This window comes from Opisthocomus hoazin, chromosome 28, assembly GCF_030867145.1.
Source record: "Opisthocomus hoazin isolate bOpiHoa1 chromosome 28, bOpiHoa1.hap1, whole genome shotgun sequence".
In the NCBI taxonomy this organism is placed as follows: domain Eukaryota; kingdom Metazoa; phylum Chordata; class Aves; order Opisthocomiformes; family Opisthocomidae; genus Opisthocomus; species Opisthocomus hoazin.
This window is the reverse complement of record NC_134441.1, coordinates 2,437,009-2,463,164: the sequence shown is the minus strand read 5'-3', so window position 1 is coordinate 2,463,164 and position 26,156 is coordinate 2,437,009. Positions and strand designations below refer to the sequence as shown.

Below are 26,156 nucleotides of genomic sequence, written 5' to 3'. Positions count from 1 at the left end.
AGTGCTGCCCAGTCCCCTGCTACCCAGATCCCGCACAGTGCCAGTGCGGCGCTGGTCCCCGTGCGGTGCCGGTGCAGTCCCGGTGCTGGCGCAGAGCTGGATTCGTGCAGTGCCATGCAGTGCCATGCAGTGCTGGTGCCATGCAGTGCCATGCAGTGCTGGTGCCATGCCGTGCGGTGCCCGTGCCCGTGCCAGTGCAGTGCAGTCCCGGTGCCACTGCCAAGCAGGTCCCATGCAGTGCCGGTGCAGTGCCCACCCCGTGCAGTGCCCACCCCACCCCTGGCAGTCCCGGTCCCGGTGCAGCGCCCACCCCCCCGTCCCGGTCCCAGTCCCTGTGCCGGTCCCGGTGCCATGCAGTGCCCACCCCCCGCCCCCCCCCGTCCCGGTCCCGGTCCCCGTGCAGCGCCCACCCGGTGCAGCGCCCACCCCCCCGTCTCGGTCCCAGTCCCGGTCTCGGTCCCGGTGCCGGTGCCGTGCCCACCCCATGCAGTGCCCACCCGGTGCGGGTGCCATGCTGTGGCCACACCCCCCCCCCGCCCCCCCCGGGTGCCGGTGCCGTGCCCCCCCCCGCCCCCCCCCCCCCCCGGTGCCGGTGCCGGTGCCGTGCCCCCCCCCCGCCCCCCCCCCGGTGCCGGTGCCGTGCCCCCCCCCCGGCCCCCCCCCCCGGTGCCGGTGCCGTGCCCCCCCCCCGGCCCCCCCCCCCCCGGTGCCGGTGCCGCCCCCCGGCGCTGCCCCCGCCCCCCGCCCTCCGGCGCGCGCTCTCGGCCCGGCGCGGGACGCGGCGATGGCGCTGCGGGGGCCGCCCCGCTCCTGCCTCCTGCTGGCGGCCGCGCTGCTCCCGCTCCTCCTGCCCGGGGCCGCCCCGGGCCCCGCCGCGCCGCCCGCGCTCACCGACGCCGAGATCGAGGAGTTCCTGAGGGGCTTCCTCGGGCCCGGAGACCGCGGCGACGGCGACGGCGACGGCACCGACCCCGGCCCCGACCCCCGCCCCGGCACCGACCCCCGCACCGGCCCCGACCCCCGCACCGGCACCGAACCGGGGACCCGCACCGAGCCCGGTGAGCGAGCGGCGCCGGTAGCGGGCGCGGCGGGGGGTCTCTGCGTGGGGTGGGGGGGCAGTGGGGGTGGGGACCCCCCCCCCCCAGCCCGGCCCCGGCGCCCCTCACCCCGCGGCGCCCCCTCCCCAGGCTCCCCGGGGCGGCTGACGGAGCCCGAGAAAGCCAACAAGGGGAAGAAGGAAAAACCCCCCAAGCCCCCCAAGAAGCCCAAGGAGAGACCCCGCGGCTCCACGCAGGACAAGGACAGCGACGGGGACGGGGGCAAGGAGAAGCCCCCCAAGAAACCCAAGGAGAAGCCCCCCAAAAGCTCCGAGAAACCCCCCAAAAGCTCCGAGAAACCCCCAAAAGGCTCCGAGAAAAACCCAAAAGGCTCCGAAAAAGCCCCAAAAAGCTCCGAAAAAGCCCCAAAAGGCTCCGAAAAAGCCCCAAAAGGCTCCAAAAAAGCCCCAAAAGGCTCCGAAAAAGCCCCCAAAGGCTCCAAAAAGCCCAAGGAGAAGCCACCCAAGGCCACCAAAAAACCCCCCGGCAAGAAGGCGCCGGAGCCGCCGACCGTCCCCCCGCAGCCCCCCGCCACCCCGCAGCCCCCGCGGGGCGAGGACGAGGGGGGGGCACCCCGTTTCCCGGAGCAGCCTTCGCCCTACGAGGAGGAGGAGGAGGAGGAGGATGGGGGTGGCCGAGGTGAGTCTTGGGGGGGCCCGATCTCACCCCTGGCCGGGTTGGGGGCGGGGGAGGGGTCTCAGCCCACCACGGCGTCACCCCGAGTCCCGCTCAGCTCCCCCATGGCACCCCATGGCTGGCCGGGCTTTGTCCCCCGTGGGGGTCACCCCCCCTCCGGCCCCCCGAGCCTTCCTCCCCGACGGGACCTTCCTTCGGCGTGGGGCTGCCGGGGGGGGGCCGGGCTGGGGGGGGGTTGGGGGGCACCGCCAGCCCCTCCCTCTGTGTCCCCGTCCCCAGGGGAGCTGGAGGAGCCACCGAGCGAGCCCTGGGAGCTGGGCCGGGAGGACTGGCACCCCGAGCCTGGTGAGCACCCTGTCCCTGGGGCCACCTCCCTGCACCCCGGGGCCACCTCCATGAGTCTTGGGGCCACCCCCCCCAGGGCCACCTCCCTGCACCCCGGGGCCACCTCCATGAGTCTTGGGGCCACCCCCCCCAGGGCCACCTCCCTGCACCCCAGGGCCACCTCCCTGCACCCCGGGGTCACCTCACTGGGTCTTGGGGCCACCCCCCTGCACCCCAGGGCCACGTCGCTGGGTCTTGTGGCCACCTCCCTGAGCTCCAGTGTCACCTCCCTGCACTCCCGGGGCCACCTCCCTGCTCCCCAGTGCCACCTCACCGCTTGCTAGGACCACCTCCCTGAGTCCCAGTGCCACCTCCCTGCTCCCTGGTGTCATCTCCCCATGCCAGGACCACCTCCCCGAGTCCCAAGGCCACCTCCCTGCACCCCAAGGCCACCTCGCTGGGTCTTGGGGCCACCTCCCTGCTCCCTGGTGTCACCTCCCTGTGCCAGGACCACCACACTTCCCCCCAGGGCCACCTCCCTGCACCCCAGGGCCACCTCCTTCAGCCTTACTGTCACCTCCCTGTGCCCCAGGGCCACCTCTCTGCTCCACGGTGTCACCTCCCTGCACCCCATGGCCACCACCCTTCACACCAGGGCCACCTCCTTCAGCCTTACTGTCACTTCCCTGCGCCCCAGGGCCACCTTCCCGAGCCCCAGTGTCACCTCCCTGCTCCCTGGTGTCACCTCCCTGTGCCAGGACCACCACCCTTCACCCCAGTGCCACCTCCCTGCATCCCAGGGCCACCCCCTTCAGCCTTACTGTCACCTCCCTGTGCCCAGGGCCACCACCCTTCACCCCGCTGTCACCTCCCTGCGCCCCGCGGCCACCCCCTCGCCCCTTCCCCACGTGCCCCCTCCCCGCAGAGGTCCCCGTGGAGCCGGAGCCACCGACGCTGGACTACAACGAGCAGCTGGAGCGGGAGGACTACGAGGACTGTACGGTGCCGGGGGGAGGGCGGGGGGGTCCGCCGGGGTCCCCCGGCCTGCGGGGAGGGCGGGAGGGGCTTCCCCCCCCACCCTGCACCCCCAAAGTCGGTGCCACCCCCTCTTTCTGTCCCCAGTCGAGTACATTCGGCGGCAGCAGAAACCCCGCAAGCCCCCGCGCAGGAGGAAACCCGAGAGAGTCTGGCCCCAGCCCGAGGAGCCCCGTAAGGGGGTGACGGGGGGACACGGGGGGGCTGGCTGCGGGGGGCGGTCCCCAGCCTTGGGGACCCAGGGGAGCATCATCTTGGGGCAGCCTGGAGCCGGGGTGGGCATGGGGACAGCAGAGAGGCATGGGGACAGCGTAAGGGGTGCGGGGGACCCCCAGAGGGGTGTGGGGATCCTGTGGGGACAGAGAGGGGTCATGTGGGGACAGGGGGATCCCATGGGGTGTGGGGATCCATGGGGACACAGAGGGGTCCCGTGGGGACCTGGGGATCCCATGGGGACACAGAGGGGTCCTGTGGGGACAGGGGTATCCCATGGGGTGTGGGGATCCCATGGGGACACAGAGGGTTCCCATGGGGACCTGGGGATCCCATGGGGTCTGGGGATCCCATGGGGACATAGATGGGTCCTGTGGGGACACGGGGATCCCATGGGGTCTGGGGATCCATGGGGACACAGAGGGGTCCCATGGGGACCTGGGGATCCCATGGGGTCTGGGGATCCCATGGGGACATAGATGGGTCCTGTGGGGACAGAGGGGTCCCATGGGGCACGGGGATCCATGGTGACACGGAGGGGTCCTGTGGGGAGTGGGGATCCCATGGGGACACAGGAGGGTCCTGTGGGGACAGGGGGATCCCATGGGGACCTGGGGATCCCATGGGGCACAGTGGACACCCCCGGGGCACAGCAGCGGTGCGGGGCAGAGGCATGGGGACCCCAGAGGGACAAGTGGGTACCCCCATTCCCCACCCCCCCCCCCAGCACGGCCCCTTTCGCCCCCCCAGCGAAGCCGGAGGTGCCACCCGTGGAGGTGCCACCCCCGCCCCCCATCCCGGTGACCGAAGGGGACTACGAGGAGGCCTTCGAGCGACCCGACTACGACGACCGTGAGTGACGAGCCAGGGTGGGGGGCACCCAGCACCCCCATCTCGGGGGATCTCCCCCCGTGCCCCCCCTGGCCCTTAAGGGGTGACCCCCCGTCTGCACCCCCAGTGGATTACGGGCTGCCCCCCCCGCCCAAGCCCCGCAAACACCCGGACAAAGAGGACGAGATGGAGACGGACGAGGAGAAACTCAAACCCTGTGAGGGACGCGCTGGGTGCTGCGGCGGGTGGCACGGCCCCGGGGTGGGTGGCAGGTCCCCGGGGTGGGTGACACGTCCTTAGAGTGGGTGGGAGGTCCCCAGGGTGGGTGACACGTCCCCAGGGTGGGTGGCACCTCCCTGGGTGGCACGTCCTGGAGGTTGGTGGCACATCCGTGGGGTGGGTGGCACATCCCCAGGGCACATGGCACATCCCCAGGGTGGGTGGCACGTCCCCAGGGTGGGTGCACATCCCTGAGGTGGGTGGCACGTCCCTGGCGTGGGTGACACGTTTCCAGGGGTGGTGACACATCCCCAGAGTGAGTGCACGTCCCCAGGGTGGGTGGCAGGTTCTCGGGGTGGGTGACACGTCCCCAGGGTGGCTGGCACGTCCATGAGGTGGGTGACATGTCCCCAGCGGTGGTGGCACATCCCTGGGGTGGGTGCCACATCCCCGGGGTGGGTGCCATGTCCCCAGGGTGGGTGACACGTCCCTGGGGTGGGTGGCAGGTTCCCGGGGTGGGTGCCACATCCCCAGGGTGTGTGGCACGTCCATGAGGTAGGTGACATGTCCCCAGGGTTGGTGCCACGTCCCCAGGGTGGGTGGCACGTCCCCGGGGTGGGTGGCAAGTCCCCGGGGTGGGTGCCACGTCCCCAGGGTGGGTGGCAGGTCCCCAGGGTGGGTGGCAGGTTCCCGGGGTGGGTGCCACGTCCCCAGGTTGGGTGCCACATCCCCAGGGTGGGTGCCACGTCCCCGGGGTGGGTGCCACATCCCCGGAGTGGGTGCCACGTCCCCGGGGTGGGTGCCACGTCCCCAACAGCTGCCCTCCCACCCCAGGGAAGCCCAAGAAAGGTGGCAGCAGCAAGGAGGAGGAGGAGGAGGAGGACCCCTGGGTGGAGGAGAAGGGCCGGGACCGCAAAGGTGGGTGCAGCCCCCCCCCGGCCCCTCGCCCCTGGCCCCCCGGCTTCTGCCCCCCCCTCACCCCCCCGTTTTCCAGGAAAACCCAAAAAACCCGGGGGGAAGAAGTGGGAGCCGGACGAGGACGAATGGGCCCCTGTGGAGGAGAAGACGAGTGAGTGTCCCCATTCTGGGGGGGTGAGCGGGGACCCCGCTGGGGGGGGGACACACATCACCCCCGCCCCTGTCCCCAGGATGTCCCCCCATCGGCCTGGAGTCCCACCGCATCGAGGACGACCAGATCCTGGCCTCCTCCATGCTGCGCCACGGGCTGGGCGCCCAGCGCGGGCGCCTCAACATGCAGGTGGGGGTCACCCCCCCCCCTACACGCCCACAGACACCCCCCACCCCCCCACCCACCCACCCACCCGCCCGTGTCCCCAGGCGGGTGCCAACGAGGACGATTTCTTCGACGGGGCTTGGTGCGCCGAGGACGACAGCCGGGCGCACTGGCTGGAGGTGGACACGCGCCGCACCACCAAGTTCACCGGCGTCATCACCCAGGGCCGCGACTCCCAGATCCAGTACGGGGACGGAGCCGGGGTGGGATGGGGGGGCACGGGGTGGGGGAGCGGCTCGGGGACCCCCCCCAACCTGTCCCCTTCCTCCCGCAGCGAGGACTTCGTCACCAGCTTCTACGTGGGGTTCAGCAACGACAGCCAGAACTGGGTGATGTACAGCAACGGCTACGAGGAGATGGTGCGGGACCCCGGAACGGGGGGGACGGGGACCTTAGGGACCCCCCCCTCGGCTACACCTCACCCCCCCCTCGGCAGATGTTTTACGGCAACGTGGACAAGGACACGCCGGTGCTGACCGAGTTCCCCGAGCCCATGGTGGCCCGTTACATCCGCATCTACCCCCAGACGTGGAACGGGAGCCTCTGCCTGCGCCTCGAGGTCCTGGGCTGCCCCCTCTCCAGTAAGAACCCCCCCAAAGCAGCGCCGGGGGGGGATACGGGGGGAGTTATGGGGGGGTTACGGCTCCCCGGCCCCCCAACCGCTGTCCCCTCCGCAGCCATCAGCAGCTACTACGCCCAGCAGAACGAGGTGACCTCCACCGACAACCTGGACTTCCGCCACCACGCCTACAAGGACATGAGGCAGGTGAGCAGCTCCGTGGGGTGGGATCCTCCGTGGGGGGTGGGATCCTCCATGGGGGGTGGGATCTTCTGTGGGGGGTGGGATCCTCCCTGGGGGGTGGGCTCGGCTGCCCCCCACACCGCCCGTCCCCCCGCCCGCAGCTGATGAAGGTGGTGAACGAGGAGTGTCCCACCATCACCCGCATCTACAACATCGGCAAGAGCTCGCGGGGGCTGAAGATCTACGCCATGGAGATCTCGGACAACCCGGGCGAGCACGAGACGGGTGAGGAAGGGCGGGTGGGGGGCGGCGGGCACGGCGCGGGCAGCGCGCCCACCCTGCCCGTACGCTGCCCGCAGGCGAGCCCGAGTTCCGGTACACGGCGGGGCTGCACGGGAACGAGGTGCTGGGCCGGGAGCTGCTGCTGCTCCTGATGCAGTTCCTGTGCAAGGAGTACCACGACGGCAACCCCCGGGTGCGGAGCCTGGTGAGCGAGACCCGCATCCACCTCGTGCCCTCCCTCAACCCCGATGGCTACGAGCTGGCCCGCGAGGCGGTAAGGGGACGGCGGGGCGGGGGGACGGCGGGGCGGGTGGTGGGATGGCATGGCGGGTGGTGGGATGGCATGGTGGGGTGATGGGACGGTATGGTGGGTGGTGGGACAGCATGGTGGGGTGGTGGGACGGCATGGTAGGGTGGTGGGATGTCATGGTGGGTGGTGGGACAGCATGGTGGGGTGGTGGGACAGCATGGTGGGGTGGTGAGATGGCATGGTCAGCCAGTGGGATGGCACGGTAGGCTGTGGGATGGCATGGTGGGGTGGTGGGACGGTATGGTGGGGTGGTGGGATGGCATGGCGGGTGGTGGGATGTCGTGGTGGGGTGGTGGAACAGCATGGTGGGGTGGTGGGATGGCATGGTCAGCCAGTGTGATTGCATGGTAGGCTGTGGGATGGCATGGTGGGGTGGTGGGACGGTATGGTGGGGTGGTGGGATGGCATGGTGGGGCAGTGGGACAGCATGGTGGGGTGGTGGGATGGCATGGCGGGTGGTGGGATGTGATGGTGGGTGGTGGGACGGCATGGTGGGGCAGTGGGATGGCATGGTGGGGGGTGGCGGGTGGTGTGATGGAATGGCGGGGTGGTGGGATGGCATGGTGGGGCACTGTGATGGCATGGTAGGCTGTGGGATGGCATGGTGGGTGGTGGGAGGGCATGGTGGGGTGGTGGGACGGCATGGTGGGGTGGTGGGATGGCATGGCAGGTGGTGGGACGACACAGTGGGTGGTGGGATGGCATGGTGGGTGGTGGGACAGCATGGTGGGGTGGTGGGGTGGCACGGTGGGTGGTGGGACAGCACGGTGGTGTGGCGGGGTGGCACGGTGGGTGGTGGGACGCAGCCCCCGGGCTCACCGCTGCCCTGTGCCGCCCCCAGGGCTCCGAACTGGGCAACTGGGCGCTGGGCCACTGGACGGAGGAGGGCTACGACCTCTTTGAGAACTTCCCCGACTTGGCTTCGGCGCTGTGGGCGGCCGAGGAGAGGAAGCTGGTGCCCCACAAGTTCCCCAACCACCACATCCCCATCCCGGAGCACTACCTGGCCGAGGACGCCACGGTGAGCCACGGCCCGGGGCGCGGCGGCGGGGCGGTGACGGGGAGGTGCCTCCTCACGCCGCCGTGCCCGCCTCGGCAGGTCGCGGTGGAGACGCGGGCCGTCATGGCGTGGATGGACAAGAACCCCTTCGTCCTGGGAGCCAACCTGCAGGGCGGGGAGAAGCTGGTGTCCTACCCCTTCGACACGGCCCGGCCCGTCAGCGAGACGCCGGCGGCCGCCCCTCGCCCGCCGGACGACTACGAGGACGAGCGCCCCGAGCTGCAGGAGACCCCCGACCACGCCATCTTCCGCTGGCTCGCCATCTCCTACGCCTCGGCCCACCTCACCATGACCGAGACCTTCCGCGGGGGCTGCCACACGCAGGACATGACCAACGCCATGGGCATCGTGCAGGGGGCCAAGTGGCACCCCCGGGCTGGCAGTAAGTCCGCACCACGCCGCGCCGCGCCGGCCCGCTCCCGCCACGCGCCGGCGGGGAGCGAGCGGCTGGGTGGGCGCGCGGTTGTTTGTCTTCCAGCCATGAACGACTTCAGCTACCTGCACACCAACTGCCTGGAGCTCTCGGTCTACCTGGGCTGCGACAAGTTCCCCCACGAGAGCGAGCTGCGGCAGGAGTGGGAGAACAACAAGGAGTCGCTGCTCACCTTCATGGAGCAGGTGGGTGCCGGGACGCGCCGGGCAGGGTGCCGCGAGCTGCCCTGCCCGCCCCACGCGGCCCCTTCTCGTCCCCGTCCCTCGCCGCAGGTCCATCGCGGCATCAAGGGCCTGGTGACGGACCAGCAGGGAGACCCCATCGCCAACGCCACCATCGTCGTGGGGGGCATCAACCACAACGTCAAGACAGGTAGGGCGCGGGGCGAGGGGGCCGGGCGGGGGGCCGGCGGCAGCGCCGCGTTGCCTCCGGCACGCCCCGCCGCCTCCGCTCGCCGCCCGCAGCCGCCGGCGGGGATTACTGGCGCATCCTGAACCCGGGCGAGTACCGCGTCTCGGCTCGGGCCGAGGGTTACAACCCCAGCGTCAAGACCTGCAGCGTCTTCTACGACATCGGGGCCACCCAGTGCAACTTCGTCCTCTCGCGCTCCAACTGGAAACGCATCCGCGAGATCATGGCCATGAACGGCAACCGGCCCATCCGCCGCGTCGTGCCCGGCCGCCCCATGACGCCCCGCGAGCGCATGCGCCTGCGTATGCGGCTCCGGCACCGCATGCGGCTCCGGCAGCAGATGAGGCTGCGGCGTCTCAACGCCACGACGGTCGCCGGCGGCCCCACGGCCGCGCCGCCGCCCACCACGGCGCTGCCGGTCGCCTTCAGCAGCACCGCCTACGCGCCCCGGAGCCAAGAGCCACCCACGGCCGGCACCTGGGAGACGGAGACCGAAACGGAGGTGGTGACCGAGCTGGTGACGGAGACGGAGGCGTGGGAGCTGGGGACGGGGACGGCGCAGCCCTTCACCACGGCCGAGAGCTACACCGTGAACTTTGGCGACTAGGAGACGCTCGTCCCCTCGCTCCTGCCTCGAGCCCAGGCCGGACGCCCGCGGCCAGTTCGGTTTCGCCTGCCGCGGGCTCCAGCATCCGCTTCCACAGCCTTCCTCGAGCCCCAGGCAGCCCGCTCCGGGTGGGCTCCGGCTCCTCACCCGCGCCGCTTCCTCGGACCGCAGGGCACGCCGCGCTGACGCTCGCCCCGAAGGCCGGGCAGCTGCGGAGCGTCCCCCTCGCCGGGCTCCGGAGCCGGGCAGAGGACAGGACGTGCCGCCCCGTCGCTCGGGGCCGGGCAGTGCCAGCCCTTGCCGGGCCGGGGAGGGGGCGAAGCAGGACCCAGCCCTCGCCCCGTCCCAGCGGGGTTGGCAGGGGTGGTCCCGCTCTCCGGGGCAGGGCCCGCACGGAGGCAGGTGCAGCCCCTGTCACCTCCACACGGTTTTTTTTTTGTTACACAAATAAATCACGTTATATTGGTACGAGCATCTCTTCGTGCCCGCGCGCCGGCAGCTCCGTGCCAGCCCTCGCGGGAGGACAGACGGGGACGACCCAAGGGCGGCGGGCGCCAGGACCCTCCGCGGGGCCGGGGGTTTATCGAGTCCGTGCTCGGTCAGTGCCCGACCTCCATGTCCCCGTCATCGTCCTCGGCCCCGAAGCCGGAGAAGCTGATGGGCTGGCAGCTGAGGTCGCGCAGGTTGACGAGGCAGGCGGTCTGCGTGGCGCTGAAGGTGGGCACCGTCACCAGCAGGACCTGCTGCCCGTCCTCCCCTGCCAAGACAGGCGGGCGTCAGGCGGACGAGCCCCCCGGCAGCCCCCCGGTGCGGGGTCCCAGCCCCGAGCGAGGACTTGGGGGGGGGTCGTCCCCGCCAGCCTCACCTTTGAGCAGCTTGGACTGGAAGCGGGGAGCGTTGCCGCAGAAGTAGACGTGAGGGCACTCGGTGAGGATGAACGGGTCCGATTTGTAAAAGGGGTAGCAGCCTGGGAGGGACGGAAATTAGGAGGGGAACCCGCGCTCACACCCCCCCGGAGGGCAAACACCCCGCTGCCTCGGGGGCCACCCAGCCCCCGCCTCACCCAGCGTGTCCGGCGCCGTGGGGCTGATGTGTCCCGCCAGCAGCGTCCACTCCAGGATCTCCAGGTAGTCGTCCATGCTGCTGTATTTGAAGATGTCGCTGACGTTCTGCCCTGAGGTCCCCAGAAACCTACACCATTTTGGGGGGAAGGAAGCAGAGATTCGGACGCCCGTCCTGGCCGTGACCCCATGCCACCAGCAGCCGTCACGGAGCTGGTGGCACACTGGGTTTTTGTACCTGACGCCGTCGACGTCGGCCTGGTAGGGGTTGGTGACGAGCCGGAGCGTGGCGTAGGCGCGGGCGAGGGGCAGCATGCAGTGATGCAGCGGCTGCTGCGGCAGCGTGTAGTTGGTGGGGTCAAACTCGCCGGGCATCACGTCCACGGGCACGGAGGTCTGCGGGCAGAGCGGGGATTCGCGGGGACGCCCAGACCGCCCTCCTTCGAAGGGGCGCAGGGCAAAGCCGCGGCTGGAGCCCCGCTCCCCGCTTCGGCTCCGGACGCTTCCCCGCTTGGCTTCGCCGCAGAGGCCAGATGCCGGGAGAGGGATCCGAAGCCGGGCTGCGCGCCGCCTCCCCGTCTCGCCGCGTTCCCCTACGGCACGCTCGGAGGGAAGCTGGCGGCCGGGGACGGAGGGGGTTTGCCACCCCGCACGCCCAGGCTCCCTCCCCCAGAAGGTCCCCAGTTCTCCGGCCAACCCCAAAACCGCTCCGAGCACTCACGCAAAGCTGCAGCAGGATCTCGTCCAGCATCTTCACGGCCTCCACGCTCGCTGCCTGGGTCTTCTTGGTCAAGTACTTGGCCTGGGCGAGCAGGGAGGCAGTGAGGGAACAACCCCGTGCCCTCTCCGATCCCTCCTCCCCGTGCCAGCCTGGGCCCCGGAGCGCCTTGCCGAGGCCGAAGGCCCCTTCTTCCCCGCCGTACCTTGTTGATGGTGTCCCGGCTCTGCGTGTTCTGGCTCAGCAGGTTCCCTGCCACGATGACGCGGGCGATCTGCGCGGCGCAGCTCTGCTCGCCCTCGGCGCCCAGCTGCCCCGTCACCACGTCCACCAGCAGCTGGGTGCTCAGCAGGGACTCGCCGCTCCCGCTGCCCAGCCCCAGCCCCGACACCAGCAGCACGAACCTAGGCCGAGAGGGCTCGGGCAGCACGCCACGCTCCCAGCCCGCCCCGAGGGGCTGCAGAGAGCCAGGTGTGGGGGACACGAGCCCCCGTCCCCCGTGGCACCCGTGGCTCGGGGACGCGGTGGGGGACTCACTGGTCCGAGCTGGGGCCATTCCAGGGCAGCGGCGGGGGCAGGTTGGCGAAGCAGTGATCCTCCACCAGGAACTTGCCGTTGTCCTGCTCGGTGCCGTAGACGGCAAAGATGGTCCCTGCGGCAGAGAGCGGGCGGTCAGCCCCCCGGCCAGGGCCAGCGAGGTGACCCCCACCGAGAAGCCGTCGTCCCCTACCTGTCACCAACCGCTGCACCTCGACGGCTCCTTCCAGCTTGACCCGCTGCAGCTCGTCCTCCAGGATCAGCTCGTCGGAGGGGTGGATGTACTTGGGCAGGGGCGGCTGAGGGACCAGGTTGTGCTGGGGGGGGGGACAGGGCAGGCTGTGACGGCCTCAGCGAGGGCCTTTCCCGCCCCGGCCAAACCCCGCTCGTGGCAAGCGGCGCGCGGGCGCGTGACTGGGGAGCCGCCGGCGTGGCCAACACCTCGCGGAGGCCGCGGCAGCTCCCGGCGCCGCTCGCCAGCTGCACGCCAGCCGGCCGGGCCGGTTTCGCTCGGCGCTTCCCCGCGGCGTCGGCGAAGCGAACACGAGCCCGGCTCCCCGGCCAAGGAGGGAGCGGCTCAGCCAGGCGGCGGGGGACGGGGCTCTGGCTCGCCGCGGGGAAACCTGTTTGCAATCATCGCCCGGGCAAGCGCGCCGGTCCCCCTGCGCCCTGCCCGGCAGGCACGGGGCTGACCTCACGCCACGACAAGCCGGCTCCAAACTCCCCACCGCGCTCCCCGCCAGCCGTCCGGGAGCAGACGGCCCCCCGGCACCGCGCGGGGATGGCAGAGCTTCCCTGGCCACCCTCCTCATCCTCCTCCCCCGCAGCAGGGAGTGGGGCTTTGCTCTGCCAACGCCGCTGGATCCAAACCCTCCGAGGGCAGGGGGACGTGACGCGCGCTGGCACGAAGGGCTGGCGGTGGCTAGGGACGGGGCAGGCACGGAGCAGGCTACGCGCCGGCTGCCCCGGTCGGAGCCCCGGCAGCGCCCACTCGCTCGGCCACGGCGAGCACGAGGGAAGCGACAGGAAGCCGGCCGAGGTCCCGATGCGTGTTGACACGTCCTTGGGAGCCGCGTGGAGGAAGAGGAGGAGGGGAAGGCCCACGGGAGGGAACGTCCCCTGGTGTTACCTCCTCACTGATCTCCTGCAGGATGGAGGGCTGCAGCTGCATCGCCTTGAAGAGCGTGCCCACCACGCAGCACTTCTCGCCCACCTGCAGCTCGCAGAGCTTCCTCACCACTATGTCGTTCCCTGTGGAGAGAAACGGGGCTCAGCCGGCCTCGGGGACAGCCACGAGGGCAAGGCGAGGCTCAGGGCTGGGCAGGAGCGGCCGAAAGCACCCGAACATCACAAGGGCAAGGGCAGGGTCCTGCACCTGGGGAGGAACAACCCCAGGCACCAGCACAGGCTGGGGTGACCTGCTGGAGAGCAGCTCTGCGGAGAGGGACTGGGAGTGCTGGGGGACGACAGGGTGACCATGAGCCAGCAGCGTGCCCTGGGTGCCAAGAAGGCCGATGGGATCCTGGGGTGCATTAGGAGGAGTGTGGCCAGCAGGGCGAGGGAGGGTCTCCTCCCCCTCTGCTCTGCCCTGGGGAGGCCCCATCTGCAGTGCTGGGTCCAGTGCTGGGCTCCCCAGGTCAAGAAAGATGAGGAGCTACTGGAGAGAGTCCAGCGCAGGGCTACGAGGATGAGGAGGGGACTGGAGCATCTCTCCTACGAGGAGAGGCTGAGGGAGCTGGGCTTGTTCAGCCTGGAGAAGAGAAGGCTGAGAGGGGACCTTAGAAATGCCTCTAAATATCTGCAGGGTGGGGGTCAGGAGGATGGGGCCAGACTCTTTCCAGTGGTGCCCAGTGACAGGACAAGGGGCACCGGGCACAAACTGGAGCAGAGGAAGCTCCAGCTGAACCCGAGGAAGAACTTCTTCCCTCTGAGGGTGACGGAGCCCTGGCCCAGGCTGCCCAGGGAGGCTGTGGAGTCTCCTTCTCTGGAGATATTCCAGCCCCGCCTGGCCGCGGTGCTGTGCCCCCTGCTCTGGGTGACCCTGCTTGGGCAGGGGGTTGGGCTGGGGGACCCCCAGAGGGCCCTGCCAACCCCGAACATTCTGGGATTCCGTAACATCGAGGCGGTGGGGGAATTTTGCAAAGCTTCTCGCTTCTCCTCGAGGCACGGAGCCCAGTCCACATGTGTAGGCCAGATGGGACCAAGGCAGCGTACCGGAGAGCCAGCGCTGCCTTCAGGCATTTCCTCCGCGCTGAGGGGGAGGAAAGCTGGGTCACGCAGGGGTCTGAGGGACCCACAGCTCCCAGCCACCACCCGGGACAGCGTGCAGACCCCACGGGCCCAGCTCTGCCCGGGAAGGAAGGGTGCACGGGTCCGGGATGGCCCCGCCTCGGCACGGAGCCGGTGCTCCTGCCTCTGGGCACGAGGGGTTGGCGTTCCCGCTCCCCACCCAGCAGAGCCCAAACATCCCACCCGGATTCGGGATGGGCAGGAGAGGTTGTTCACCATCCCCCAAGTCTGACCCCTGCCAGGGCCAGCTCCTCCGCCCGGGATCCCTGCGGGAAGCCACGGTCCCCACCGCAGCCGGGCGTTTGGGAAGATCCCGGCACGCAGACGGGCTGCCGGGCAGGGACAGGGCTTCCTCTCGCCCGCACCCTCTTCCCTCACACGCTACCAGCGGCTGTCAAAAGGCCGCTAAGAAAAACCACGACCGGTGTCGCTGGAGCCTGGCCTCGGGCCGGAGAGGCCCCTGCGGGGCCGGAGCTGAGCCTCGACGGGAGCCCCAGCCACACACAGCCACGAGCGGTGACAAAACGGTTCTCCGGCAGGGAAAAATCCCTCCTCCGGGGCCAGCTTTGAGGCGGGAGAGCCCCGAAAGGCACAGCCACGTCCTCGGCCTTTACCCAGGGCTCTGGGCACTTTGCACGGGGCTGGAGGAACCAACGCGCGCCTCGGGAGGTGCAGAGAGCGTTGCAGCCCCGACGCTTCGTGGTCAGCGTGGCTGGGGAGCATCTGCTGGCTGCAGAAAAATGCATCTCCCTTGAACCTGATGGGGTTCAACCAGGGCAAGGGCAGGGTCCTGCCCCTGGGGAGGAACAACCCCAGGCACCAGGACAGGCTGGGGTGACCTGCTGGGGAGCAGCTCTGCGGAGAGGGACTGGGAGTGCTGGGGGACGACAGGGTGACCATGAGCCAGCAGCGTGCCCTGGGTGCCAAGAAGGCCAATGGGATCCTGGGGTGCATCAAGAGGAGTGTGGCCAGCAGGGCGAGGGAGGTTCTCCTGCCCCTCTACACTACCCTGGCGAGGCCCCATCTGCAGTGCTGGGTCCAGTGCTGGGCTCCCCAGTTCAAGAGAGATGAGGAGCTACTGGAGAGAGTCCAGCGGAGGGCTACGAGGATGAGGAGGGGACTGGAGCATCTCTCCTGTGAGGAGAGGCTGAGGGAGCTGGGCTTGTTCAGCCTGGAGAAGAGAAGGCTGAGAGGGGACCTTAGAAATGCCTCTAAATATCTGCAGGGTGGGGGTCAGGAGGACGGGGCCAGACTCTTTCCAGTGGTGCCCAGCGACAGGACAAGGGGCAACGGGCACAAACTGGAGCAGAGGAAGTTCCAGCTGAACCCGAGGAAGAACTTCTTCCCTCTGAGGGTGCCGGAGCCCTGGCCCAGGCTGCCCAGGGAGGCTGTGGAGTCTCCTTCTCTGGAGATATTCCAGCCCCGCCTGGCCGCGGTGCTGTGCCCCCTGCTCTGGGTGACCCTGCTTGGGCAGGGGGTTGGGCTGGGGGACCCCCAGAGGGCCCTGCCAACCCTGAACATTCTGTGATTCTCACCTCGCCCACGAGCACCCAGTGATGCTTCGTCCCCCTCCTTTACACATCTGCAGGGCTTTTATCTCCCGCTGCTCAACCCGACGCAGGAAGCCCATCCGCCCCGCGCCGCGAGCGCCGGGGGGAGGAGGACTGGCTGCCGGGCTCCTCGCCCGGAGCGACGCTGCCAGGGCCCGCTGCCGCGCCGGCTCCTCCAGCAAATCGTCCTTTCTGGCTGCGGGCGGTGGGGGGACACTTTCCCCCCACCGAACTCGCCCTTCGCTAATCACGCGCCTGCCGAGCGTGACTCCCGGCCGGTGGCAAGCACCCCGCTGCGATCACAGGCGCCCCGGGCTCAGCGGAGCTGGAAACACGGGCTCATCGATCCCAGGAATGCAAAAACACGGAGTCGGGAAAAACAATCCCGTTTTGGTTCCTTATTCTTGGCTCTAACGCCCCAGATGTGTGTGTTTAGGGGGAGGGGGGCTGCGCTCTCCAGATTTTTGCCTGCAGGGCTGTGAGACAACCCCCAGAAACCTCGTCCCACCACATGACTCCGGGAAGTGGAGCTTTACAAAACCGCTGGTTCCCGTCACCCGCGGCAAAATCCAGAGTCACAGCGCAGGGCGGGCGGCCAAGGAACGACATCCGCAGTGGAACCGGCGCAGCCCGGCGCAGGCTTCGCCTCCCCTCGGCTCCGCGTAGCCCACGGGGCCGGGAGGGAGAAAGAAAAACAAGCGGCCGGCCCAAAAACCTCCATAGAAGGGCAAAAGCCAAAAGCTTGGCTGGCCCGAGAGGGTGAAATTCGATAACAGGGTTTGACCGCGCTCGGGGAGCCTGCGCCGCGCCGAGGCCTGCCAGGAAGCTCAGCCGCCGCGCCCCGGCAGCGGCGAGGCCGTCGCTTCGCCCCGCGCCGCCGTTTCGGATGGAAACTCCCTAGCGCGAGGCTCGCGGCCGCTAACCGCGAAGGGGCGAGGAAATGGCCCCCCTCTCCCGCCCCTCGCACCCCGCTTCCGGGCCCCGACACGCCGCACGCTCCACTCGTGCTCCCGGCAGCGAGCGGAAGCTCTGACCTGGCCTGGCGAGCGAAAAAAAAGAAAGATTTTCTCTTCATGGCTGGTGCGTAACGGCGATTTTAGAAACGCTGCAGGGATGCTCCGGGCTGGGCCGGCTGCCGTCCGGTGGAGAAACCATCCCTGTCTGCCCGGTCTTTAGAAAAGGCGTCGGTGCTGTCACCCACAGCGTCCTCCTGGAGAAACTGGCAGGAGTGTCGATCTGCTCGAGGGGAGGAAGGCTCTGCAGAGGGGTTTGGACAGGCTGGAGCGATGGGCCGAGGTTCAGCAAGGCCAAGTGCCCTCGGGTCACACCAACCCCACGCAGCGCTGCAGGCTGGGGGAGGAGCGGCTGGAGAGCTGCCCGGCGGAGAAGGACCTGGGGGTGCTGGTCCACAGCCGGCTGAGCAGGAGCCAGCAGTGTGCCCAGGGGGGCAAGAAGGCCAACGGCAGCCTGGCTTGGGTCAGGAATGGGGTGGCCAGCGGGAGCAGGGAGGGGATCGGGCCCCTGGACTTGGCACAGGTGAGGCCACACAGAATCCCAGCATGTTTGGGGTTGGCAGGGCCCTCTGGGGGTCCCCCAGCCCAACCCCCTGCCCAAGCAGGGTCACCCAGAGCAGGGGGCACAGCACCGCGGCCAGGCGGGGGCTGGAATATCTCCAGAGAAGGAGACTCCACAGCCTCCCTGGGCAGCCTGGCCCAGGGCTCCGGCACCCTCAGAGGGAAGAAGTTCTTCCTCGGGTTCAGCTGGAGCTTCCTCTGCTTCAGTTTGTGCCCGTTGCCCCTTGTCCTGTCGCTGGGCACCACTGGAAAGAGTCTGGCCCCGTCCTCCTGACCCCCACCCTGAAGATATTTGTAAGCACTTTGAGTGCTGTGCTCAGCTCTGGGCCCCTCACTCCAAGCAGGACATGGAGGGGCTGGAGCATGGCCAGAGAAGGGCAGCCAGGCTGGGGAGGGGGCTGGAGAACCAGTCCCATGAGGAGCGGCTGAGGGAGCTGGGGCTGCTCAGTCTGGAGAAGAGGAGGCTGAGGGGGGACCTCATCGCTCTCTGCAGCTCCCTGACAGGAGGGGGCAGTGAGGGGGGGTTGGGCTCTTCTCCCAGGTAACCAGCGACAGGACGAGAGGCAACGGCCTCAAGCTGCGTCAGGGGAGGTTCGGGTTGGATATGGGAGGTTCAGACTGGATACTGGGAAAAATGTCTTTAGTGGAAGAGCGGTCAGGCGTTGGCCCAGGCTGCCCAGGGCAGTGGGGGAGTCCCCATCCCTGGAGGGGCTCAAAACCCGCGTCGCTGTGGCACTTCAGGATGTGGTTCATCAGGCAGGGTGGGGTCAGGGTGACGGTTGGACCTGATGATCTCAGAGGTCTTCTCCAACCTGAACGGTTCCCCCACCCCACAAAACCTCCCGTGGGTCACTCGACCCCCAAACCCGCGCAGAAAATTGTACCCAACGCGCCAAAAAACCTCCGGCAAGCTTCCCAGCGCTCTGCCCTCCTTCCCCAGAGCAGGATGGGGGGGTTACCCCCCACCCCCACACCCCGGACTCACCCCACTTCCGCCGTGCCCGGGTCTCCAGGCCGGGCCGCATCTGGGCCAGGCGGGCGGCGTAGATGTGGGCGTACTGGCGGCTGAAGCTGCGCTCGCCCAGGTGGAAGGGCTGCGAGCGGTCGGCGTACGCCGACACCGGCACCCGGGCGAAGGTGGAGGCCTGGGCGGAGGGGGGGGGCCAGCAAAGCCTGCGCCGTGGGGGCCGCCTGCTCCGAGAACATGGTGGGCACGGTGGTGGTGGTGGTGGTGGGGTCTCTGGCTGATCTGGAAGGCAAACGGGGAGGATCCCGGTGAAGCGGGGCCGGCACGCGGCAGAGCCCCCACCCAGCACCCCCCCGCCATGCCCGGCACCCCCAAACCCCTCTCTGGAGGCAGCCCCCGCCCCCACCCTGACCCCCCCGGCCCCCAAAACCAGGCCTCGGCCTCCCCCCCCCTCCGACACCGGGGCCCCCCCAACCCCTCCTGGTGCCGGAGAGCCCCAGGGCCCCCCCCATCCTCCCATGATCACACCCCGAAGGCCCCCCCAAAATATGCCCTGGCAACCGGGGACCACCCCCCAGGACACCGCACCTCCCCAAAAGCCCCAGCCCAAGGCCAAAGGGTCCCCCCCGGGACCCTCCCGGGCTCCAGGACCCCCCCAGGACACCGCACCCCCTCCAAAGACCTGACCCAAGGCCAAAGGGTCCCCCCCGGACACCACACCCCCCCCACAGACCCGACTCAAGGCCAAAGGGTCCTCCCGGCCCCCCCCCCAAACTCCACCTGACTCCAGGACCCCCCCAGGACACCGCAGCCCCCTCCGAAGACCTCATCCAAGGCCACCAGACCCCCCCCCCCAGGACGTCCCCTGGCTCCAGGACCCCCCCAGGACACCGCAGCCCCCCCCCAGGACACAGCCCCCCCCCCCCAAAGCCCCGACCCAAGGCCAAAGGGTCCCCCCCGGGAACCCCCTCCCGGGCCTGCGCCTCTCAGATCCCCCCCCAGGGCCCCCCAAAAGGCCAACCCCTCCCCCCCCCCCGTTCTCAGCACCCCCCCAGGCCGCGGGTCACGTACGGGGTCAGAGGTCAGAGGTCAGAGGCGGGGGGGGCGCCGGCCCGGCACCACGGGCCCGCCATGGGGAGGGGACCGGGAGGGGGGGGCTGAGGGGGGGGAAAGGCGCGAACGCGGCCGAGCCCGGAAGTCGCGTGGCCGCGCGGCGGAAGTGACGTCAAGGCGGCGGGTCGCCGTGGTAACCGCAGGTGGCGGCGGCACCGCGAGGCCGTTACCATGGAAACGGGGGGGGGGGCGAGGGGTTGCACACCGGGCCCAGGCCCTGGGACCCCCCAAAGTCTGGGGGGGACACCAGGACAGACCCCCACAACCCCACAGGGAGGGGGGGACACCGGGCCTGAGCCCTGGGACCCCCCAAAGCCCGGGGGGGACGCCGAGACTGAGCCCCACGACCCCACGGGGGGGGGGGGGACACACACTGGGACGGAGGCCCACGACCCCACAGGGAGGGGGGGACACCGGGCCTGAGCCCTGGGACCCCCTAAAACCCAGGGAGGACACCAGGATGGAGCCCTGGGACCCCCCAAAGTCGGGGGGGGGCACTGGGATGGAGCCCCACGACCCCACAGAGTGGGGGGGGGACACTGGGATGGAGCCCCACGACCCCACAGAGCAGGGGGGGGGACACTGGGATGGAGCCCCACGACCCCACAGAGTGGGGGGGGGACACTGGGATGGAGCCCCACGACCCCACAGAGTGGGGGGGGGACACTGGGATGGAGCCCCACGACCCCACAGAGTGGGGGGGACACCGGGCCCAGGGCCTGGGACCCCACAGAGCCCGGGGGGGGGACACTGGGACAGAGCCCGCAAGGCTCCGGCCCCCCACCCACAGCCCTCCCCACCCTTCACCCCAGCCCTGGGTCCCCCGACAGCTGCTCCGGGGCCCGGGGGGGGGTTTCGGGGGGCCGCAGGGCCCGGGCCCCCCCGCCCCGTCCCCCCTTCCTGCCGCGGGGGCGGGGGGCGGAGGTGCGAGGCCGGCGGGGCCCCATTTTCAGGGGTTTTGGGGGTTTCGGCGGCGCTGAGTGGCGCGGCCGTCCCCGCAGCCGGGCTATAAAAGGTGCCGGGGTGGGACGCGCTGGCTGTCACCCGCTGCCACCCACCCGCTGTCACCCACCCGCTGCCACCCGCCTGCTGTCACCCGCCCTCTGTCACCCGCCCGCTGTCACCCACCGGTGGGCTCGCCATGGCTGCCGCCTTCATCTTGGCGCTGGTGGCGGTGGGAGGTAACGTGGGGGTCCCTCCTGCCCCGCGGCTGGGGGACATGGGGGGACACGGGGGGGGCGGCAGCGTGGGTGGCGGCGTGCTTGGGGACAGGGGGACGGGGTCTGTGTGGGGACCTGGGGATGGGTGGGGGGGACAGAGGGGTTGGCAGGGAGAGGGTATGCAGGGGGACGGGGGGGACAGGGGGGTGCAGGGACGGGCAGGGGGGCTGGCGGGGACAAGGGACGAGTGGGGACCTGGGGATGGGGGACATGGGGGGACGTGGGGATGGACGGGGGGGCTGACAGGGACAGGGGACTTATGGGGCCCTGGGGACCGGGGGATGGGGTCTGTGCGGGACCTGGGGATGGGGGGGACATGGCGGAGGGGACAGAGGGGTTGGCAGGGAGAGGGTACGCAGGGGGATGGGGGGGATAGGGGTGTCGTGGGGACGGGGAGGGGGGCTGGCAGGGACAGGGGACGAGTGGGGCCCTGGGGACGGGGGGACAGGGCGTTGGAGAGAGGGGTTGGCGGGGACAGGGGACAAGTGGGGCTCTGGGGACAGGGGGATGGGGGCATGTGGGGATGGACAGGGGGGCTGACGGGGACGGAGGACACCTGGGGACCTGGGGATGGGGGGGACGGGGGGGACACAGGGACAGACAGAGGGGCTGGGGGGGACAGAGGACGAGTGGGGACCTGAGGATGGAGAGGACAGGGGGCTGGTGGGGACAGGGGGGCTGAAGGGGATGGGGGACACCTGGGGCTCTGGGGACGGGAGGGGGACGGGGGGGCTGGCAGGGATGGGGGACACGTGGGGACCTGGGGATGCTGGGGACAGGGGGACATGGGGATGGACAGGGGGGCTGGCAGGGACGGGGGACACCTGGGGCTCTGGGAACAGGGGGATGGGGGGCACAGGGGCGGGCAGGGGACAGGGGACGTGTGGGGACCTGGGGACGGGGGGGACGGGGGGTTGGAGAGGAGGGCTGGCAGGGACAGGGGACACCTGGGGCCCTGGGGATGGGGGGGACAGGGGGGCTGGTGGGGATGGGGGACACCTGGGGCCCTGGGGCCGGGGGAGACAGGCTCTGGTCACCCGGGGAGCTCGGTGACAATCCCTACTCCCCATCCCCGTCCCCTCCCAGCGGCGCGCGCCGCCGTCCCCGAGCCCTGCCACGGCGACCCGATGTCCTGGTGCCGGGACACGGCCTCCGCCGCCCGCTGCCGCCGGGAGCAGGACTGCCAGCACCTCCGGGACAGCCCGGCCACGGTGAGCCCCGCCGCTCGCGCCGGGGGGTCCGGCCGGGCCCCGAGGGTCCGCGTCGTCCCCTCGCGGGGGGACATTGGCCCTGAGGGTCCGCGTTGTCCCCTCACAGGGGGACATTGGCCCCGAGGGTCCGCGTTGTCCCCTCACAGGGGGACATTGGCCCCGAGGGTCCGCGTTGTCCCCTCGAGGGGGGACATTGGCCCTGAGGGTCCACGTCTTCCCCTTGCGGGGGGACATTGGCCTTGAGGGTCCGCGTTGTCCCCTCGCAGGGGGGACATTGGCCCTGAGGGTCCGCGTCGTCCCCTCGCGGGGGGACATTGGCCCTGAGTGTCCGCTTTGTCCCCTCGCAGGGGAACGTGGCTGACGGCAAGATGGCGGCCGGCGACACGGCGGCGTCGGGGCGGGGGAAGAAGTGCGGCCTCTGCACCAAAATCCTGGCGCGGGCGAAGGCGATGGCGGGCGAGGAGCCCGATGAGGTGAGGGGCGGGCGCGGGGGGCTGGCGGCGGGGGTCGGGACTCCCCGCGTGGCCCCGCTGACGGCGCTGGGTGCTGGCAGGCGGCGGTGGACGCGGCGCTGGGCAAGGTCTGCCGGGCGCTGGGCAGGCGCCTGGGCCGCCTCTGCAGGGGCCTGGTGAAGAGGTACCGGGAGCGCATCCGGCAGGCGCTGAGCGACGGCGCCCAGCCCCGCGCCGCCTGCGCCGCCCTCGGCTTCTGCGAGGCCTGAGCCCGGTCAGCACCCGCCCCGCGCCGCGCGACCCGGTCCTGCACCCCCATCCTGATCCTGCACCCCCGTCCTGATCCTGCACCCCCGTCCTGATCCTGCACCCCAATCCTGATCCTGCACCCCCATCCCGATCCTGCACCCCCATCCTGATCCTGCACCCCGGTCCTGATCCTGTACCTCCATCCTGATCCTGCACCACTATCCCAATCCTGCACCCCCGGCCTGATCCTGCACCCCTGTCCTGATCCTGCACCCTGATCCTGCACCCCCATCCCAGTCCTGCACCCCCATCCCGATCCTGCACCCCCATCCTGATCCCGCACCCCCATCCCAGTCCTGCACCCCGTCCTGATCCTGCACCCCCATCCTGATCCTGCACCCCCATCCCGATCCTGCACCTCGTCCTGATCCTGCACCCCAATCCTGATCCTGCGTCCTGATTCTGCACCCCCATCCCGACCCTGCACCCTGGTCCTGCACCCCCATCCCAGTCCTGCACCCCCATCCTGATTCTGCACCCTGGTCCTGCACCCCCATACCAATCCTGCACCCTGATCCCACACCCCTATCCCCATCCTGCCCCCCCGTCCTGATCCTGCACTCCCATCCTGATCCTGCACCCCCATCCTGATCCTGCATCCCAATCCCGCACCCCCATCCCAATCCTGCACCCTCATCCTGCACCCTGGTCCTGCACCCCCACCCCAGTCCTGCACCCCCATCGCCATCTTGCACCCTGGTCCTGCCCCCGTGCCTTCATCCTGCCCCCCACCCCCTCCATCGGGCACCCCGGAGCCTCCATTCCGCGCCCCGCACCCCCATCATGATCCTGCACCCCGCACCCCACCCCTGCACCCCACCCCTGCACCCCCATCCTGATCCTGCACCCCGCACCCCACCCCTGCACCCCCATCCTGATCCTGCACCCCGCACCCCACCCCTGCACCCCACCCCTGCACCCCCATCCTGATCCTGCACCCCGCACCCCACCCTCCCCTCGCCTGCCCCCGGGGGTGCGAGGGCGCTTCTGGGGGTCCTGTGCCTCCAGGAGGGTGGGGGTGAGACAGGGCACCCCGAAACGCCCCTCGGGGCGGGGGGTCGGGGGGAGGGTGGCCCCCCACTGACCGCTGCTCCCCTGTCTCCGCAGGGCCCAGCCCCGAGTGCCCCCCCGGACCCCCAACCCCCGACCCCCCTCCCCACGCAATAAAGCATCTCGGCCCCGGCCACCGCGCCCCCCCCCGCCAGGGGTCCCCCGGAGCCCGTCCTTTGGGGGGGGCTGTCCCTTGCGTTGGGGGACACAACCTTGGGGACACCGGGAGGGGTGCGGGGGGGCTGAACAGCCCCGCGTCCCTCCCCGGGCCACTGCGGACAGACGGACGGACAAGATCCCCTGGTTTATTGGGGGGGGGTGGCAGAGGACCCGCTGTCCCCTCGGTCCCCCTTCTTGTCCCCCGCGGGTGACGACGCAGCACCGGGCCTCGCGGTCGCCACTCCCCGAGCTGTGGGTGGGGGTCACGGCCGAGGGTGCGGGGACACGCGCCCGGGGGGCCGCGACGGGGCGATGGGGACCGCGGGGGGGACGCGTGGCCATCGTGGGGACGGGGGACACGAGGGGTCTCCGGGATGGGGGTCAGGATCGCGGGGCACGTGGAGACCTTGGGGACGGGGACGTTGGGGGACACCGGGCCTGTGTCCCCCTCCCCGTGTCTCCCCGCAGGCAGGCAGAGCTGGGTGTCCTGGGCACCCGGGGGTCCCGCTGTCCCCCCCCGCCCCACGGGGACACGCGAGGGGACAGTGATGGTGACAGCCTGGGTCAGAAGGAGCCACTTGGCTGGTGGTCCCTGCCACCCCCCACCCACTCGTCCCTGTCCAGGGGGGGTCCCCACAACCCCGCACCCACTCGTCCCAGTCCGGGGGGGTCCCCACAACCCCGCACCCACTTGTCCCTGTCCGGGGGGGTCCCCGCCACCCCCCAACCCTCCGGTGCCGGCGGGGTCGAAGCGCTCGAGGGCGTTTGGGGACGGAGCCCCCGGGGTCGGCGCCTGGCAGGGAGGCGGTGGGTGGGGTGCGGGGCCGACCCGGGGGTGTCGGGGGGCACCCGGGGGGGGGTCGGGAGGTGTCGGGGGGCACCCAGGGGGGGTCGGAAGGTGTCGGGGGGCACCCGGGGCCGCTCACTGTTCAGCTTCTCCCCGAAGGGCGTCAGGAGGATGGTGGGGGCGAGGGGCCCTGTCCCCTTCCCCAGCATCGCCTCCAGGTCCTCGTCACCCACGCTCGTCTTCCCTGGGGGGGGACACACGGTGACGGGGCCTGGTGGCACTGGGCACAGGGGACGGGTGGGTCCCTGCCCCCAGCTGCCACCATCACTGTCCCCTCACTGTCCCCAGCCCTTCCCCGGGGCTGGCACCGCGTCCGTCCCCATGCTTGGCGCTGGCACTTGGGATCGTCGCTGCCGTCCCTGCAGCTGGTGTCACCAGTGTCTTGTGCTTGGCACCATCGCTGTCCCCATCATGTCACTGTCACTGTCCCCGCAGACTGGCATCGCCAGCATCCCGTGCTTGGCATCGTTACTGTCCCCTTCGTGTCACTGTCGCTGTCCCTGCAGCTGGCGTCACCAGTGTCCCGCACTTGGCACTGTCACTGTCCCCACCGTGTCCCTGTCCCTGCAGCTGGCACTGCCGCTGTCCCCAGCGTGGCTCTGGCACTGGCCTCAGTGTGGCCCCGTCCCCGTCCCCGTCCCCGTCCCCGTCCCTGTCCCCGTCCCCGTCCCCGCGCGGCGCCGGCTGGCCCAGCCACACGCAGGTCTCCTTCGGGTCCGCCGTGGTGACGCCCCGTCCCGGTTCGGCTGAAGGCCTGGAGCGGGGCATGGGGGGGGGCCGAGCCCTGGGACCCCCCCAGGCCCCCCCCCCCGCAGGGACCCCCCCATCCCCCCTGCTGGGGAGACGCACTCAGCCCCAGCCAATCACAGCACCAGGAATCCCTTCTGTGGCCCCAGCCAATCAGAGCACAGGGATCCACCCCCCCACCCTCCCACCCCACCTTGGTCACAGCCAGTCGGAGTACAGGGAATCCCTTTCGTTTGGCCCTGGCCAATCAGAGCACAGGGAATCCCTTTTTTGGTCCCAGCCAATCACAGCACAGGGAATCCCTGTTTTGGCCCCAGCCAATCAAAGTGCAGGAAGCCCTCCCCCTTTTTTTGATCACAGCCAATCAGAGCGCAGGAAAGCCCTTCATGGTCCCCCAGCCAATCAGAGCACAGGGAATCTCTTTTGTTCAGCCCTGGCCAATCAGAACAGAGAGAATCCTGCTAGCTGAGGGCTGCCACCAATCAGAGCTCAAAGATGTCTTTCTGGTGGCAACCAATCAGAGCGCAGGGAATCCTGCTGGCTGAGGGCTGCGGCCAATCAGAGCACAGGGAATCCATTTTTTTGGCCACAGCCAATGAGCACAGGGAACCCTGCTGCTGATGGGTGCAGCCAATCAGAGCACAGCCCTCCCCCAGCCCAGACAGCCAATCAGAGCAGAAGGGATCCCCTTCCCCTCCTCCAATGAGCTGTGGGACTTTGGGGGCAGCCCCGTCCCTCGGGGTGACCCTGCCCCTCACTGTCCCCAGCCCCCCCCAATGGCCCCAGGGCCCTGGGGTGCCCCCCACCCCCAGAGGGACCCCAACACCCTGGGGTGCCCCAGGAGGACGTCAAAACCTC

The 26,156-nt window shown here is 70.4% G+C and overlaps 3 protein-coding genes across 3 annotated transcripts; 2 read left to right on the top strand and 1 right to left on the bottom strand.

Annotated features, from left to right (window-relative positions):
- Positions 1-784: 784 nt before the first annotated feature.
- Positions 785-9,962, top strand: AEBP1 (AE binding protein 1). The gene is made up of 21 exons (XM_075444676.1): positions 785-1,058; positions 1,188-1,736; positions 2,013-2,078; positions 2,983-3,054; positions 3,180-3,266; positions 4,056-4,157; positions 4,264-4,353; positions 5,190-5,273; positions 5,350-5,424; positions 5,504-5,613; positions 5,694-5,833; positions 5,924-6,008; positions 6,086-6,230; positions 6,327-6,415; positions 6,553-6,676; positions 6,751-6,947; positions 7,825-8,004; positions 8,083-8,425; positions 8,522-8,661; positions 8,749-8,848; positions 8,941-9,962. The coding sequence occupies exons 1-21, from the start codon at positions 785-787 to the stop codon at positions 9,492-9,494; spliced, it is 3,606 nt and encodes a 1,201-aa protein (XP_075300791.1). The 3' UTR covers positions 9,495-9,962.
- Positions 9,919-19,365, bottom strand: POLD2 (DNA polymerase delta 2, accessory subunit). Its single transcript, XM_075444677.1, is given in 12 exon segments — positions 9,919-10,251; positions 10,360-10,461; positions 10,558-10,685; positions 10,794-10,951; positions 11,277-11,357; positions 11,479-11,677; positions 11,811-11,925; positions 12,004-12,127; positions 12,940-13,061; positions 18,209-18,383; positions 18,385-18,472; positions 19,262-19,365. Coding segments are annotated over 11 exon segments (1,407 nt in total). The 5' UTR covers positions 18,430-18,472; positions 19,262-19,365; the 3' UTR covers positions 9,919-10,093.
- Positions 19,366-20,325: 960 nt separating this feature from the next.
- On the top strand, positions 20,326-23,706 carry GNLY (granulysin). The gene is made up of 5 exons (XM_075444539.1): positions 20,326-20,484; positions 21,610-21,734; positions 22,082-22,207; positions 22,288-22,460; positions 23,603-23,706. The coding sequence occupies exons 1-4, from the start codon at positions 20,445-20,447 to the stop codon at positions 22,453-22,455; spliced, it is 459 nt and encodes a 152-aa protein (XP_075300654.1). The 5' UTR covers positions 20,326-20,444; the 3' UTR covers positions 22,456-22,460; positions 23,603-23,706.
- The last annotated feature ends 2,450 nt before the right edge of the window (positions 23,707-26,156 follow it).

Bases quoted from the DNA above. Each gene is read 5' to 3' on its own strand.
- AEBP1 (XM_075444676.1), top strand. From the start codon at position 785: ATGGCGCTGCGGGGGCCGCCCCGCTCCTGCCTCCTGCTGGCGGCCGCG. The intron at 5,834-5,923 runs GTACGGGGACGG...TTCCTCCCGCAG, and splicing joins GGCCGCGACTCCCAGATCCA to CGAGGACTTCGTCACCAGCT. The intron at 6,416-6,552 runs GTGAGCAGCTCC...CCCCGCCCGCAG, and splicing joins CCTACAAGGACATGAGGCAG to CTGATGAAGGTGGTGAACGA.
- GNLY (XM_075444539.1), top strand. From the start codon at position 20,445: ATGGCTGCCGCCTTCATCTTGGCGCTGGTGGCGGTGGGAG. The intron at 21,735-22,081 runs GTGAGCCCCGCC...GTCCCCTCGCAG, and splicing joins TCCGGGACAGCCCGGCCACG to GGGAACGTGGCTGACGGCAA. The intron at 22,208-22,287 runs GTGAGGGGCGGG...GGGTGCTGGCAG, and splicing joins CGGGCGAGGAGCCCGATGAG to GCGGCGGTGGACGCGGCGCT.